Raw genomic sequence first — 16,431 nt, 5'->3', positions numbered from 1 at the left:
TACAGAATCAGTGAGGTTGGAAAAGACCTCTAAGATCACCAAGTCCAACCTATGGCCAAACACCACTGTGTCAACTGAAGCAAGGCACTGAGTGGTACCTCCAGTCTTTCCTTAAATTCCTCCACAGATGGTGACTCCACCAGCTCCCTGGGTAGGCTGTTCCAGTGCCTGGCCACCCTTTCATTGAGGAAATTCTTCCTGATGTCTACTCTGAACCTCCCCTGGCACAGCTTAAGACTATCTTCTTGTCCTGTCACTTTATCCCTAGGAGAAGAGGCTGGCACCCACCTCGCTACACCCTCCTTTCAAGTGGTTATAGAGAGTGGTAAGATCACTCTTGAGCTTCTTCTTCTCCAGGCTAAACAACCCCAGCTCCCTCCAACTTGTGCTTCAGATCCTACTCTGGCTTTGTTCTCTTCCCTGGCTAATCAGGTAATGAGAGGGAGAACTGAAGCACATTTAGTGGAGGCAACTGCATGTAAGAGAAAGCAAGCACATACTACAGAGGGTGCTAGACCTTTTAATATTTTGCATCTCTGAACCATTTTGTGTGCTCAGTAAGGATTGGTAATTTTTATCCTCTTGTCACTTGTAAATCCTGTGGTTCTATGTGTCTTTTTTGTTCCTGTTGATTATCTTTTCTCCTTTGTGGTCACTTTTGTGATCACTGCAGTCTATGTTTTGGTGCTAGGTTCTGGCAGGTAGAAGCTTTCACTTTTATAAATTTTTGCAAATGTGTTCATGTGAGTTTCATTAGAGAATTTCTCTTATGAGATTTTTTTTTTTCCCCCATATAAAAATGCAGGCTCTATTTGTTTTGGGATGATCAGTGCACTGGCAGAATCTGGAGACCTCAGAGGACTTGGCTCACTGGACTGCAGAGGTTGCTAAAGTGTGTTTATAGTCTCCAGTCTTCATTCTCCTCAGAATTTCTAATTGGGGTAGAACATTGTTCATGTTCTCTAATGTTCAGTAAAGCTTTTTTCAGAAAAGCTCGTGTTCCTGGTGTTTTTTGTAGCATATACGGCATGCTGGGTTGGAAAAATGAATGGGTCCATGTCTTGTATGGTGTCAAAAGCTGATATATCTTGCTGTGCTAAGGCAGCCAATTTGTTTTATCCCCATTTATTTCTATCCCTGTAGGAATAAAGTTTTGTGAAAGTGTAATTCTGGTAATTTTAGGAGTCTTTCTTTTGTTTTGTTTCTTAAATAGGCAGTTTCCTAGGGTTATTAGATAGTGTTTGCAGAACTCTGGGGAAATCCAGCTTGTAAAACTGGGTGGGAACTAACTTTTAGGATGCATTTCTTTGTTGAAATGTAACATCAGGAACAGCTTAAAATCACTTCAGATAAGAGAATTCAGCTGTCCTGCTCTGTTACATCGTGGTGTGGGAATTACACCTTTACACATATCCTCCTATTATTCCCTTATCATCTGAGGGGACAGCTACCTCTTCCTTGGTATAATTCCCTTCTTTTTTTTTTTTTTTTTTTTTCATCCAATGAAAAGCATTGATCTGTTTCTCAGTCTCTTTCTTTGTTAGTGATCGTTCAGTGTAGGGAGTGCTGTGATCAAAGAGTTGTATATGACAACAGCAGCAAAGTATGTTTTTTGAGTTCTTATAGATAAAAGGTTGTATTCTATAGGTCAAATGCTTTCAGCAGTTGTGTTGTGGCATTAAAGAAATGGTTAGTAATAAGCAATGTACACATCTTTCCTTCTGTACCTTGATGTGAATTTGGGAACCAAAATATTTTCTGTAACTGCTTCTGTAATTGTATGTTTCCATCTTCATGTGTATAGTTAATATTTCTTCTCAAGTCAGTACTGAGTTGAGTTTTTCTTGATATGAGAATTCTATGAACTGTTTGTGTATATGCTAAGAACAGGTTCTTGTACTTGTAGTCAAGTTCCTATTTGGTTTCTCTTTCTCTCACTTTTGGCCTAGCTTGGGAGAGAGGGTAGACAGGCTAGAGGTGGAGACCCAAAAGAATCTCCCATGTGGTGGGCAGAAGTGACCACATCAAGTTTAATAGGTGCATTAAACCACAGATTTTTGACAGTTTATTTGCTTGAGTCTTGAACGTTATGAACAGGAACAGATCTAAATCCCATCTTAAAACATACTGTGGACAGTACTGACGTGCCCCTTTTCCATCTGGTGTAAAAGGGAAGCTGCAAACAATGGCAACCACGCCTTTGTCCTCCTGCTTTCCCCTTCTTGGTCTGCGTAATATGGAGCAAAAATATTTGCCAGTTTTGGCTTTAGTTTTTCTTGTCAAAATTGTCCTCTTTTTGCCAGCTGTTCCAGTCTTACCACTGCCCTTAAGCTGCACTTTTTGATACCTGTGTTCACTTAGAAAGTCATGAACATACTGTAGAAAATAATTTTCTTTTCAATTTTAGCTAAAAGTAAAAGAAATTAAATCTGGGAAATTAGAACAGAGCTTTTAAATTTGTTGGAGTAAAGATATTTTTTTTTTGCATGTGACTTCCTAAAGAAGGGAGGCTTATGGGATTGAGCCATTTGTTCATCTGCTTTTCAGTTCATCCTTAATAACTTTTTGAACAATTTCATCCAGATTCAATGAGGAATGAGTCTCAAAGGTAATTGGTTTCCTACAAGACAACTGCAGGCTAGGTGGAGGAGAGAGACAAAAATAGGTGTCCCCATGACTGTAGCATAAGCTTAACTATAATCTGTGCTTAGGCTTTTGCTAGCCAAGTTGCAAGTGTGTCCTGGCTGCCTGGGTACTGCAGTCATCTTGGAGTTTCCATAGCATGTTACTGAGCCTTGCTTAGGCACCAGCTACAGAAGGGGCTGTGAAAGGGAGGCAATGGCGTAGAGAATATTGCTGGAGAGTAGTTTTATGATCATAGACCAATTTGCTTTCCAGTTCCATATGGTGTTGCTGCTTCTTCTCGATGCCTGACTTCTCAGAGGTTTGTCTGTCAAGGGTGCATTTGTGGTGTTTGCCTGGCTGTGCAGTAACTCAAATGTAAGAATGCATTTACACTGTTCTCAGAGAAACTCTGCATTTTGAAGTGTGCAGCTGGGCAGTTACTTTGGCAAATGTTTTATTCACTCCTGGTTTAGGCTAGAAAGAACAAGCTGTGAATGTTGATGGAATTAACTCCATAATTTCTGATAAAAAGAAAAGATGGCTGAAAAATACATTCCTGTAATACTTTATTTTTTTCCTGGACTCAAGTCATTGCTTGAATTAATACTTTGAACAAAATTAGGATGGAAATGTAGAGGGGGGTGGTGGCACATATAATGGGGATTTATTTGCCTGAAATATATGAGCCCTGCATTTGCAACACTTACTGCAGAACTTCAATTTGTACAACCAAATTCATTAAGTGTAGAATTTGCAAAATCTCCTCTTATTGCTTGCCTTTGGCAGAAGTAGGGCACTGGGCTTTCTTCCTCGTGTATACATTTGATAAAATATTCATATTCCTGCATCTGTGGTAACTGTGTGAAGGAACCACCACCTGGAATTATTCACTGCCTACATCTCTGTGTTTTATATTGGTTTCTTTTGTCCTGGGCGAGTGAGTACTGGAGATCCGGAGGGTACTTGGAGTCATGAGTCAGTGACAACCTCCTGCTATTATTGTAAATAGCAACGTGCACACTGTTCTTGCATGCGTTTTTCCACGGGCTTTGTCTTTCTCGCCCAACGCTGCAGCCAAGGAATTCACCGAGCATCTGAGTCAGCAATCAGCTGCCTCGAGACAAAACATGCAGGATACTGCAGACTTGCAGAACAGCCAGCAAGGCACACAAGTACCCTGGAAACCTGGCATATAATTCTTGCCTGCCCTTGCTTTCCTCCTGTAGTTTCCATGTTCTCTGACATGTTGCTCCTGGGTTCCAAGGGCTCGGGGTGTTTACATCAGGAATGCAGAGTTCTAGGGAGTGACCTAATGTGGTGACTGAAGCCTCGGTGTTTTACCTTTGGGCATAACTGATTTCCCAGGCTGTGAAATGGGATTTGGGCACAGCTGCCGTGCTAAGGTGCCCCTTGGAATGTGCGGCTCAAATGACCTGCTTTCTGCAGGTTTGGCTGCTGGCTTGGCAAGCCTGGGACACACAGCAGTAAGTTTCTACAGGGAAATGAGGTTGGGCTTTAGCTTTAGGGTCTTTGGGCAATGCAAAACCAATGCTGCTTCACTTCCTTGGTGAAAAACTACGGGAGAAGCAAGAGTAAGAAATGATCCCTATGCTGGCTGTCCTTACATTGTGGTATATCAGCAATGGAATGTGGACTAACAGACCTAAATTGTGACTCCACTTAATTTAGGTCATGTAACTTCTCCTACTTTTTCTGAAGGAGTCTCAGTCATCCAGTGTGCTGGTGTAATGTGAGTGTTTTGGTGGTAGAGTGGGGTGCAATAAGTGGAGGGAACATAAGAGTATTCAGCTTGGAATGTTGTGCTGATTAACGTGGCATATGACTTTAGACTGTATGTATTTTATTGTGTTTGTATGACAAACAGATACTGAAATTATTCCTTCAGTGTCAGAGGTGTTTTGTTGGAGTTCATTATAATATTGTTCCTGAGAACAAAAGAGGAGACACAAACCTTCAGTATCAGGTGGAGAGGGACTTTTTACAAGGGTGTGAGTGATAAGACAAGTGGGAATGGCTTCAAACTGTTGTAGGGCAGGTTTAGATTGGATATTGGGAAGAAGCAATTTACTGTGAGGGTGCTGAGACACTGGTGCAGGCTGTCCAGAGAAGCTGTGGATGCCCCATCCCTGGAAGTGCTCAAGACCAGGTTAGATGGAGCTTTGAGCAACCTGGTCTGGTCTAGTGGGAGGTGTCCCTGTCCATGGCAGGGGTGTTGGTATTATGTGACCTTTAAGGTCCCTTTCAAACCAAAATGTTTTAGGGTTCTATGACTTAGGCCTCTGTAGTGCAGTGGTTTCCCTGAGGTGCAGGCTTGAAGCATGTTTTCAGCTTCACAGCAGTGAAGTTAAGATGGAAAGTAAAGAAAGCAGTTCTAATTTGCTTAGTGAGCAGTACTGATACGGGCATGGGCATCACTATCAGCAGTTAGAAAAAGAGCTTCATGGGTACTTAGTCCTCTAAGGTGGTTGTCCTAATAAAGTTAGAATTGCATTCTGCACTATAACACGTAGTTGTACTTTGACTTCTGTAGGAACTTTTATTTTTAAAAACTACTTTTGTGGCTGTATGTAAAGGTTTCCAGGTCTCCTTTGCTGTTTCTAAACATAAACAATAAATACCATGTTAGGCTGAAGAGCAGGAGTGCTCAAATAAACTACTGGAGAGCTTGATCATATGGGAGGGGAAGAGACATGAGCTGTAATGTTTGACTTGGTCTCCTGTCTGCTGGAAGCAGGAAAAGTGCTGGTGAGAATCTAATAAGTTTTATCCAAGTCCACGTATTTCCCTTTTTACCTTAATACCCTTTGCAAAAAAGCAAAGGGCAAAAAGCACCTCAGAAATACTTTCACTTCCATAGTTTGTGCATATGTTCCCATGCTGCCTTTGTGTTTGAAGGCAAACAGAACTATTCTTTCTCAGCAAGCAAGGTAATCTAGTGTATGTACTTAGTGTTATGTATAAAAAAAGGAAAAAGGTTTATTATATTTAAAAGAGAGAAAGAGGAAGAGAAGATACTGATTCTTCAAACAATCTCTAATTGTGACCCATACAATTAATTCTGTAGGTCACCAGTCTGCTTCTGAGGGATCCCAGAAACGAGCAGCAGAGCTCATGATAGCAGATCTGCCCCTGCAGATTAAAGCTACTACTTAAAATTTAGTATTTTGGACCTGCATCTCAAAAGAAGTTGAAAACCACAGAATAGAGGAATTAACATGGGAATCTTGGCTCATGCACCAGCACGTTTCACTCTGATACTGCTCATTTACTGACAGAAATATGTGTATAGGCTTTAGGTAAGGGAAATGTTTACACTACTTGATGCAACACAGACAGGCTTCCTTTTTTCAGCCTTGACATATTTTCCTAAGAAATGGATTGCTATTAGCAGGTTTAACTCAGTTTTAAGATCATGGTAACGATCACTGTGCAAAAACCAGTCTTGGCATGGACTCTATATCAGCTTGTGCGATGTGCTATCTCATCTCTATTTATCATCACCAAAGACATGTGTCTTTTTAGAATGAAGGCACCAAAGCTTATTTTTACTGATGGAGTACCAACTCTTGAAGTGCTTTGTGGCAGTAGTGTTTTTATGAGCAGCCCATAACCATTGCTGTGGTGTTACACGGTAACTGTGACACAGTAGGCTCTGCCTGTTCTGTTTTGCAACCTCTCCCCTCTTCCAGCCATCACATAATTACTGCCTGTTTGCTCGTAACTTCTCTGCTCTTCATGCAGAATGAGTTTTGATAAAACTTCCAAGGCATTGGCTCAGGTTAAAATATTTTATGATTTAACAGAGATGTGAGATGTTCCACTGTCTGCAGTGAGGCTCAGTGAACTCTGGAAGCCTCTGCTTCAGTCAGCTTGGGCAGAAATCCTTGGGATATCAATTAGCTGAGGGCTGACTGGGAATCTAGGCTCTCAGTTCAGCAGGCTTAGACAAAATTTTGGAACAAAAAAGGAAAGAGCAAGTTCAGTTACACTTTGTTCTTTTTATTTTATAGGTTAATAATGCTTGTAAGCCAGAGGTGAAAGTGGCTCAGCAGAGCAACATCAGGAAATCTGGCAGACTGGAAGAGCACAGCTGCCTCCCTGGGCAGCTGCCACGTGTGAAGCATGGAGGAAAGTAAAAATGAGAAGGTGAACCAGGCTCATGTTCTCTTCGACAGATTTGTCCAGGCTTCCACCTGCAAGGGGACTCTCAAGGCTTTCCAAGAGCTCTGTGACTATCTAGAACTAAAGCCCAAGGACTATCGTTCCTTCTATCACAAACTCAAGTCTAAGCTCAATTACTGGAAAGCCAAAGCCTTGTGGGCCAAATTGGATAAAAGAGGCAGCCATAAGGACTACAAGAAGGGGAAAGCATGCGCCAACACGAAGGTAAGAGGTTCAGTCACCATGGTCCAGGTAGCTATTACCCAACGCCTCTGGAACACAAAGTAAAAAGGTATGGATGTAGAAAGATATTGCCTGGTGTCACTGTAAGCCATGGGTAGTTTCAGGAATGTTCTCACAATTTTAGCATTTGATCAGCAATCAGAAATTCCTTTGGTCACCACCAGATGTGACTGCCCACCTGAATGTATTTTTTTCAGGAGAAGCAAGCTCTTAACATGGTAAGTTTTTGTGGCATCAGTCCTATAAGGTAGATGGCTTGGAGAATCTTAATTGGTAAACCTTTAATCTTGGTTGACTTCTTTTTGCATTTTGACAGTAACAGGAATGTGTGCTGTTGGAGTCTAGGATGCAAAATATGCATGTTTGGAAGTTTCCATTTTTAATTTGAAAATTCTCATGACTTTCTCAAGAAAACAGAACTTTTCTGCCAATTTGGCAAAACACTGTTTCCCATTATTTAGAACGTGATCATTATATTCTAGGTTCAAAGAAAAAATATGATGTGGAAACTCATACCAAGTCTTCTTAAAAGGTTGATATGTGTGGCATTTAGTACAGGAATTCCTGCTTTTGCACACACACACATACACAGCATTTTACTTTTTTTTTAACCTGAATTGCTGTGAGCTGGCATTTAAGTGCTGCACCCCTGGGACAGTGCAGTTTGAAAGAATTTCTTTATATCATTTATTGAAATGTGAATAGAATAGGTTGGTTTTGTAAATAATCAAGCAGTCTTTTTTCAAAAAAGGCAAATAGTGCAGAATAGGATAAAATTAGAACATCATTCTGTCCTCCATTAAGGACAATAGATGCTGCTCTTTCTCTTGAATAGTCACCTTTTGAGAAAAGGAAATATTTCTACTTGGAAGAATTAATGACTAATTCCTCAGTATAGAATTGAACAAGAAATATATCTTGTTTAGAGAATTTAATTTCAGGTCTGTGGACTTACATTTTTCCCCAGCTGAATATTAGAAAGTTATGTTAGTTTCTTAATTGTCTATCTTGTTTCTCTTTCCAGTGGCCATTTTCATAAGGATGGAGGCATTTACAATAGTAACACTTGGTAAATTCATTTATTATAAACTCATTAATTTATAATGAATTACTACAGTAACATTCTGAAAATCAAACAGTTGGGCACTGTTGGTAGTCACAGTAGCAAGTAGCTTCAAACAACACCCCAAAAATCCAACTGTTACAGTTCACATTTTTCAGGCAACATAAGAAAGGAAGGATTTACCAGAAGATAAATGTAGTAGGTTTTGTGTGTGCTTAGGAATAAGTCTTGCAAGTGCTATGAGCATCATGAGAAAAATTCTAAGTTTTCTGCAAAATTGATTGCCCTGTGCATTCATTAGATTTAGGGATTGCTCTTACTGTGAATGAAACATAATGGGTTGAATTGAACTAGGGTGTTTAAGACTGTGAAATGAAGATAGATGGTTTTTGTTTTTATGACAAAGAGATGGAGGGAGCAAGATGTAGAGGTTTTTAATTTATTTGAATAATAGACTGTAAGAGTGATTTTTGCATCTAGGTTTTAACAGTATTTGTTAACACTGGAAAAGGTGAGTTCAGTAATACAGATGAAACATTAAAAAACTGATTTAACAGGCAGATAAGTGGATAATGCTTGATAGTGAGAATATACGAAAAACCAGATGTGAGTGGAGGGTGGCATCCAGCTATGAAAGGCATTCAGAAAATTGAGTGTGACATTTATATCAATGAGAAGTGGTGAACTGAATTTAGAAGGACATTAGAACTCCATTTAGTTGTGTTTGGCTTGCATTAACAACTGGGAGACCTACCTCAGAAAGATAGAGATTTTATATTTGCCAAAAAGTAGCCAGCTCTTGGGTTGGAGAAGTTTTGTCAATTGACAGCTCTGACAAAGCTGATTAAACCAGTGTCTCTGAATGAGACCATGCAAAGGCATTTTATTGAAGCAGATGCACATGAGATCATGGGTGGAGCCCCCTAGGAAATTGGTGGTGAGGGGAATGAGGGAAATGAGATTCCTTCAGATGGTGCTCTGAAAGAATAACTGGAGACCCAGAGTACTGAGGCTCAAAAGTCATCAGAAAAGGGTGTGCTTTGAATAAATACACGTAACCAAGTGTCTTTAAAACATCCCTTCATGTGGGACTGTCCTTCATTGAATGATGAGAGAGAAACCTCAGAACTTGCTGGTACTGGTGTGAAGGGTCATGGTGATGGGAGTGGGCAATGACTGCACTGGATATATTTTTTAAACTGGACTTCACTATGTATTCCTCTTACCTTTTCATATATGAAGTTTCTATTAATTTCTTGTTTCCTATCCAAATAGTAAATGCCATTAAATGTTTAAATGTAGCTCCTAAGAGATAATCATAGCTGTTGAAATCAGAGGCCTTTTGAGAACTGAGTCATGTCTGGTTTGATATTTCCTAACTCAGTTAGCTTTATATTCCTAAAGTTTAATGTAATTTGCAAACTGCTGATTAAAAGGTACATAAATTTAAGTCCGCATGTGGAGATGATAGAATTTAAAATAAAGATTAGGGTTTTATCCGTGTTAGAAATCAGTAATTTCTTTAGGAAGCCTGGCTTCTGTACACTTGAACATAAACCAGTTCTGTAGTTTTCGTACTTTGTATGATAGCTCTTAATTGCCCATTTAGAAATTGTTCAGGGATGAGGTGCTGTGCCTGGAGTTGGGCAGTTTGTGCATGTGGCCAGCATCCAGGCTAACCAGAATTCAGATAATCAGAGTTCCTGAAAGCGTCTAGGACATGATTGTTGGTTCAAATGTAAATAGTTACAAATGGTGCTGTCTCTTCATTGGTTATACAGAGAATACAGCATTTCAGTTTGCGTTTGATGTTCCATTACCATGGCATTGTTACTGGAAACTTAATATAATCTGTTTGAAAGATCTTGAGCAAGAAGTGTTTTTGAAGGGTGAGACAGCTTCAGTGCAAGGGGTTGTAGCAATTGCTTGGAGTCACTGAAGGGAAAGCGAACAAGGAATAACAGTAGCTGCCTTTATTTGGCTGTACTTGGCATGTCATGGAGTTACTGCTGCCTGAGAGTATAAAAAGTTAGGGTTTTTTATGAAAAAGCATTAGAGTTGGAAAAGAATATTTTCTGGTTTTAATTGTGCTTGGAATTTATGTCTCGTCACAGCATAATTTAATGTTTTTGAGATAGTATTAAAAAAGGCAACTTTGACCCTAAATTCCTTACCTGAGTATTTTACATTCAGAACATTTAGACTCTTAAATATAACCTAAAGGCTTTTAACCATATCCTACTGTGAAGGCAGGGAGGAAGGATAGAGAGGAAAAAACCTTTTAAGTTCCTGTTGCAGTAAATTGCAGTAAACTGAAACTAAAAACTAGTTTATAATTTCATGAAACCTGAGTTTGAATAGTCTGATTTTAGTACAGTTCCTTTGCTGTTGTGTATTCCATCATAAATATTTGTATGTGGAAATTTTTCAAATAATTTGTTGAGAAAGTCACCCAATTCAGTGTGTTCTTGTTGCTTATAGGAATCCAGGCTCTTTGAAGATTGTAATTGTCAGCCAAGCAAAATTATTACCTGGATAATTGTGATATGATGAGCTAATTTTCTGAAAAGTTTTAAAAAAAGGACAAGGTGGTGTTTGGGAGTTACACTTAGCTACAAAGAAAGCAATATTAAATTGGAAGAATATAGTAGATCCTAATTGAGGATCCCTTAAATTACAAGATGGACACCTGTTCAATACACATTTTTACTTAGGTATTTATTAGCTCAGAGGTTGGGTGTGCCTTTTGTTCCAAATGCTTTCAGGTTCCTGAAGCCACTGAAGAAGCAGTGATAATTCCCTTCCCTTTCCTCTAGACTTGGATCTCTGCCCTCAGATTTATGTGACTTCATATCTTACTCAGTAGCCATATGTGGAATTTGCATGCCAATAGCTGTGTCATGACTGCTGTAACTTGTACTGGTTTTCCATCATTCAGGCTTTATGTTTGCTGTTTCGTGGTGGTTGCAGAGTTTATGGCCCAGTGAATAAGTGGTGAGAATGTGGCAGCCTGTAAAAATTGACAGATGGGGATGACAGGACACCACTGAACACAAAGTTTTGTTTTTTGGGATTGGTTGTTTATCAGAACACTGGCTCATGATTAAATTTCGGCATACTTAAGAATTTTTCAAAGAGCTTTCTTCTGCAGCCAAAAGGATCTGGAAAAGAATCACACGCCAGCAGCAGCCAGCCAACTCTGTAACAAGGTCTTTATTCTGTGTCTCTGGTTTACTCAGTAGAAATCAAAGTACAGTAATGATATGACAAATTGGACTGTGCACTGTATTTATCTGATTGCACATACCAACACCTTCTCTGTGGACCTTAGTTTCTGTGGGTAAGAAGTGTCTCCTGACTATCTTGGGTTTTTAATCAGAAATTATTTTGCTGCATCAGGAGGTACTTTAGTGCTAGACGTGCATGTATTTTACATCCTCAAGCTGCTTACTAGCATCTGATGGTGTTTGTGAGTAGAGTAGAAAAAGATAAGAAAGTGAGAGCTTTTGTAGGACAAAGGTAGGGTTGGAGAAATGTGTCTGGTCACACAAAGTTTGTGTTTACGTGATGTTCACTTCCCTGAAATCTCCTTTGCTGCAGTAGTAGAAGCACCAAAGCACCAACAAAAGCTTGATTTGGAGTGCCCTGACGTGGCTACTCTGTGTTATTCTGTTATTCTAAATGATGGTGTTTATGAAAACATTAGTGTCCTGTGTTTATCTGCTGTAGCTGTTGCAATGCTACTGAAGATTTTCTTAAGAAAGGCCAACTCAGGGTTTGGAAGATGAGAGGAAAATTTGTCACTGGTTTTGTTTTAGTTTTCTGGGGTTTGTTTTGGCTTTGTTTTGTTTTTGTTTTTTTTTTTTTTTTTTTGTTTGTTTGTTTTGTATTTTTTGGGTCTTTTTTGTTTTTGTTTTTTTTTTTTTGAAGGAAAAAGAAAAGGAGTGTGGAAGGGAGAAGCCTTTAGAAATATTGCTGTTTGCCAGGTTCTTATATATCTTGGAGAGTATGACTTGGCAGCTCTTCTTAGAGCAATGGTTGCAAGCACAGAGTTTTACTTGCCTGCTTCCTAATTCTTTTCACTGCTCTGCAATGTTCTTCGTTTTCAGGTTGTGGCTTCTGCTTATCAGTGGCAGAACTTGGCAGGTAGAGATAGAAAGACTGATCTGAAATTTCAGCTTATTTTTCAGACAAAGAGCACTTATCCCTAAGAGCTGTGGGATTCTCGGAAGCTACTGCAGAAATATCCATTTCCTCCAAAGACTGTGCAGTTATTCTGTCCTGGTTGTTTTGCAGTGTCTGATAATTGGGGCTGGACCCTGTGGCCTTCGTACAGCCATCGACCTGTCATTCCTGGGAGCCAAGGTGGTGGTCATAGAAAAGAGAGATGCCTTTTCCCGCAATAACGTGCTGCATTTGTGGCCATTCACCATCCACGACTTGAGGGGCCTTGGCGCCAAAAAGTTCTATGGCAAATTCTGTGCAGGATCCATAGACCATATCAGTAAGTACAGCCAGGGCTGGGCACAGCAGCACTGCTTCTTCCTGGGGGGAAGAAGGTGAAAGTGAGAGTAATGGAAATTCAGCCTACACCAGTCCCTGTTCTCCAGTTGTTATGTCACACTTCAGAATTACCTTTGCCTTGTGCATTGTGGGCTAGTCATTAGATAAACACCTGCAGTCATCTCTTCATCTCTTTTCATCTCTTCATTCCTAAGGTATAGCTTCTTCCTATGCTGAAAAGGACACTTAAAGCTCAAACTGTTTTTTTTAATGGATTAATTTTTCTGTTATTTTGCTGATACGTTCCTGCAGCTGCCACATTATTCTGTTTCTCTTGAGCAACTTGTAAAGAAAAATTAGAGCATGTTTTTGAACTTTCTTGGGAATTTCAGTGTGGAGAAATGAGAAATGGTTTTGGCTTTGTTAATTTTCAGAAGAGTGATTAATATACATTTTGATTAAATAGATGTTTGTGTTAAAATTTAGAATAATCTTGATGATTTTTAAATTCTGTTAAATCAGTCTTTGAAAGCTGGATGCTTTGGTGGAGCAGGAGTTATTTTTCTTTTCTTTTTTCTTCCTGAAAATTGACTGTACATGGCACAGCCAGGTGGTGCCCACCAGTCTGTTCTCTTTTTTTTTTAATTTGGCAGCACATGGTAAAACGAAGGATCTTCAGAATTTCAGTCTTGCGGATTGCTTTTTCCTTCTAATTTATTTTCATTTTTATTCTTTGTTTTTGTGCATTTTGTCTTTTTTGTGTATCAGCACAGCTAAAATTTAGTGTTTAGGTGAAGGATTTTTTTTTTCATTTCAGTATCTGAAACATAGCAGTAAGGTGTTTTCCTTCAAATTAATTGAGTTTGCACACTGTCATTTTCATTCTCATTGCTAAAGTTACCTGAAGAGGAAAGAGGTGGTGAGGAGCTTCCTATGCCCTCAGTAACCCAGAGGTGTTGGGATGGGGGTGCAGGTCCGTATTACAGCCAGGCTGATCCAGTGGCTCTCTGCTGTCTGTGACAAGTGCAGTCCTGCCTGTGCTGTCTTCCCTCCCTGTCCTGCAGTTCACATCCTGGTTGTTTCCCTTGTTACTGATTAGGGGACTGAAACATCCAAAAGTTACTTTTTATTCTTTGAAAAGAGTTAGGGTTTCCACTGTGTAGAATTTTTTATGCATGTTGTGATATCACGCACCAGTGGTGCCTGGATGAAGTGCTGGGAACACTGTGGGGAAGAAGAAAGTAGCAGCTGGCCTCTTAAGTCAGGGTATCAGTAATGTCGTACAGACACACAGGCACTTGTGCTCTTTTCTTTTTCTTCTGTTTCTTTATCATCTTCCTTTTTTTTGCAGGTATCCGTCAGCTCCAGCTCATCCTTTTGAAGGTTGCCTTGATCTTGGGAATAGAGATCCATGTCAATGTGGAGTTTCGGGGGCTTGTTTACCCTCCGGAGGACCAGGAGAATGAAAGCAAGTAGCACTGAAATGGGCAGTAGAGGAGGGGGAAGTTGTGATAGGATACACAGGCTCTTACTCCTTAACTCTGCTTGTGATGTTAAGTCCTTTCCTCGTGCTCCATTAATAAGAATAGTTATTAATCCATTTTTGCTTGGATTTTTAGTAGGATTTGTTTTTTCTAGTTACAAATCCAAATTAGTTACTGTATGAAACGAAGTCACCAGAAGGGCTACAAAGAAATAGACCAAGACATGGTAAATTGTAATTGCTTCTAAAATACTTAAGCCTATTACATAACATTCTGATAAGATTTTGAAGCAACTCCTTTCTAGAAAAGTTTGTAGTGTCCCTTGAAGGAATTAAGGGACTTTTAGCAGAGCTGTGTCTGCCTCTGATTCACGTGGAATGGCTACACCAATAGCCCTGTCATCACTGTAGCTGTCCTGCAGAGTTTCTTGACTGATCATGTGTTGAAGGATTTATTGATAGTGACAACTGGTTTTATCTATTTTTTTTCTATTACTATTGCCATTTATATTGTCATTAACTTGAAGTTTATCCACAGGAATAGGTTGGCGTGCATTGGTCCACCCCAAAACCCATCCAGTGTCTGAGTATGAGTTTGAAGTAATCATTGGAGGGGATGGCAGGAGAAACACCTTAGAAGGTAATGGTGTGTCCATAATTCACCTCCAAACAGAACTTATTCTTGAATTTATTAGAACAATAGTGACCTTTAACATACCAGTCAACATTTGGAAAGACACTTGACAAATGGTAGTGTGATTAAAAGTCCATGTAAAAATCCATCTGTAGCAAAGACATGGGTGGTCTCTGTTTTCTTCCTCTAAACTAATAAATACATAAATATTTAATAATATATAATAAATATAAAAATAACATCATAATATAATAAATATAAATATATAATAAACTTTTATCTGGGTAATTTTTCCCACACTTTTTCTTTAGTTGAATAGTGGCGTCACTCCTACTTTTAGGTGTCGGAATTGAGGTGTTGAATGTTATTCTGTGTAGCAGAGAATCCCATATTAATATTCTTTTAATGGAAATTGCAGCTTTGGGAACAGACATGAGAGAGGGGGTGGTGGGGAGCTTTTTCCCTAAACAACATTTAATTTTTTGATGAAGCAATTGTTCTTTCCTCTGTGGAGGAGTGTGTATCTCATTAACTCCCTTCTCTTTCTTTACTTTGTGAGTGCACCTGTCTGTGGCATCCTGAGCCTTCTCTGAAGGTGTGTCTGGTTTTCAGCATTGCAACTTTATCCTTCCTGTAGGGTTTCGCCGGAAAGAATTCCGTGGTAAACTTGCAATTGCTATCACAGCGAACTTCATCAACCGCAACACCACAGCTGAAGCCAAAGTAGAAGAGATCAGTGGTGTGGCCTTCATCTTCAACCAGAAGTTCTTCCAGGATCTCAGAGATGCCACAGGTTTGCCAGCACATGACAGATTTCCAGTGAATACTATTTGTCTTTATTATTACAACTTTGCAACTCAGATTTGTGTGTTTAATCAAGAAACAAGTGCCATTGTGCAAAGCAGTCAGTAGTCACTGCTATCTCTGAAATCTGACTTCCCTATTTTTGCAGCTGTTGTGCTGTACAAAGCAGATGTGTGTTATTTTGGTTCAGAAGTGGAGAACTTACGGTTTTCATGAAATCAGAGCCCTAAATGGGAAGAGGTCATGAATCCAGAGTTCTGCTTTTTGCACTCCAAATCTGAATGCGAACTTCAGAGTGACAGTAAATGGATTTTTAAGAAGAGGTAGCTTTATGCAGGTGAAATGTGCTGTCTGTGGTTTTATTGACAATTCAGATTTTAAGTCACCCAGAGCATGGGAGAAAGTTGCTTGGCATTCTCTGACTTTTTCTGACCGTGCAGTTTCAATTTTCTTTCTTCTGGTAGAACTTTGTTGCACATAACTCTTAACTTGTTCCTTCACTACCTTGTCTTTTGTTCTGTCACAAGGCATTGACTTGGAGAACATTGTCTACTACAAAGATGATACGCACTACTTTGTCATGACTGCCAAAAAGCAGAGTTTGCTGGATAAAGGAGTGATACGGCATGTGGGTATTAACTTCTCCTGTATTCTCTGTAGGCTAAAATTGTAATGACAATTTACTTTTGGAAAGGTGAAAGTAGGAAAATGTGCTTTTCTTCCATCACATAATGTTTTTATACAGCTGTTATTTTAGAATGTGAATGTAATTGTGTTCTAAAAGGCAATTAATGCCCTTCTGAAGTATTTTAAACCATCAGACGAGTGTTGCAAAACCTGTGCTTTTCAAACTTGTCTCCCTTTGTAGATTTGGACATTCTGTTCATGCTAAGA

At 39.4% G+C, this 16,431-nt stretch overlaps 1 protein-coding gene across 5 annotated transcripts in view; it reads left to right on the top strand.

The window, feature by feature from the left end:
• Window positions 1-6,666: 6,666 nt before the first annotated feature.
• The window catches only part of MICAL3 (microtubule associated monooxygenase, calponin and LIM domain containing 3), a 103,496-nt gene continuing 93,731 nt past the window's right edge, over window positions 6,667-16,431 (top strand). For all 5 annotated transcript variants that reach the window (XR_009933154.1, XM_062491906.1, XM_062491905.1 and 2 more), the window contains exons 1-6: window positions 6,667-7,032; window positions 12,410-12,617; window positions 13,968-14,084; window positions 14,638-14,739; window positions 15,371-15,526; window positions 16,065-16,165. Coding sequence is in view for 4 of the 5 variants with exons in the window: in XM_062491906.1 (XP_062347890.1) it covers window positions 6,769-7,032; window positions 12,410-12,617; window positions 13,968-14,084; window positions 14,638-14,739; window positions 15,371-15,526; window positions 16,065-16,165 (948 nt within the window). In the remaining variant the exon portion in view is untranslated. The remainder of the gene's footprint in view (window positions 7,033-12,409; window positions 12,618-13,967; window positions 14,085-14,637; window positions 14,740-15,370; window positions 15,527-16,064; window positions 16,166-16,431) is intronic.

The sequence above is a fragment of the Cinclus cinclus genome, chromosome 4, assembly GCF_963662255.1.
Source record: "Cinclus cinclus chromosome 4, bCinCin1.1, whole genome shotgun sequence".
Taxonomy (NCBI): domain Eukaryota; kingdom Metazoa; phylum Chordata; class Aves; order Passeriformes; family Cinclidae; genus Cinclus; species Cinclus cinclus.
This window is presented reverse-complemented; position numbering and strand designations above follow the sequence as displayed.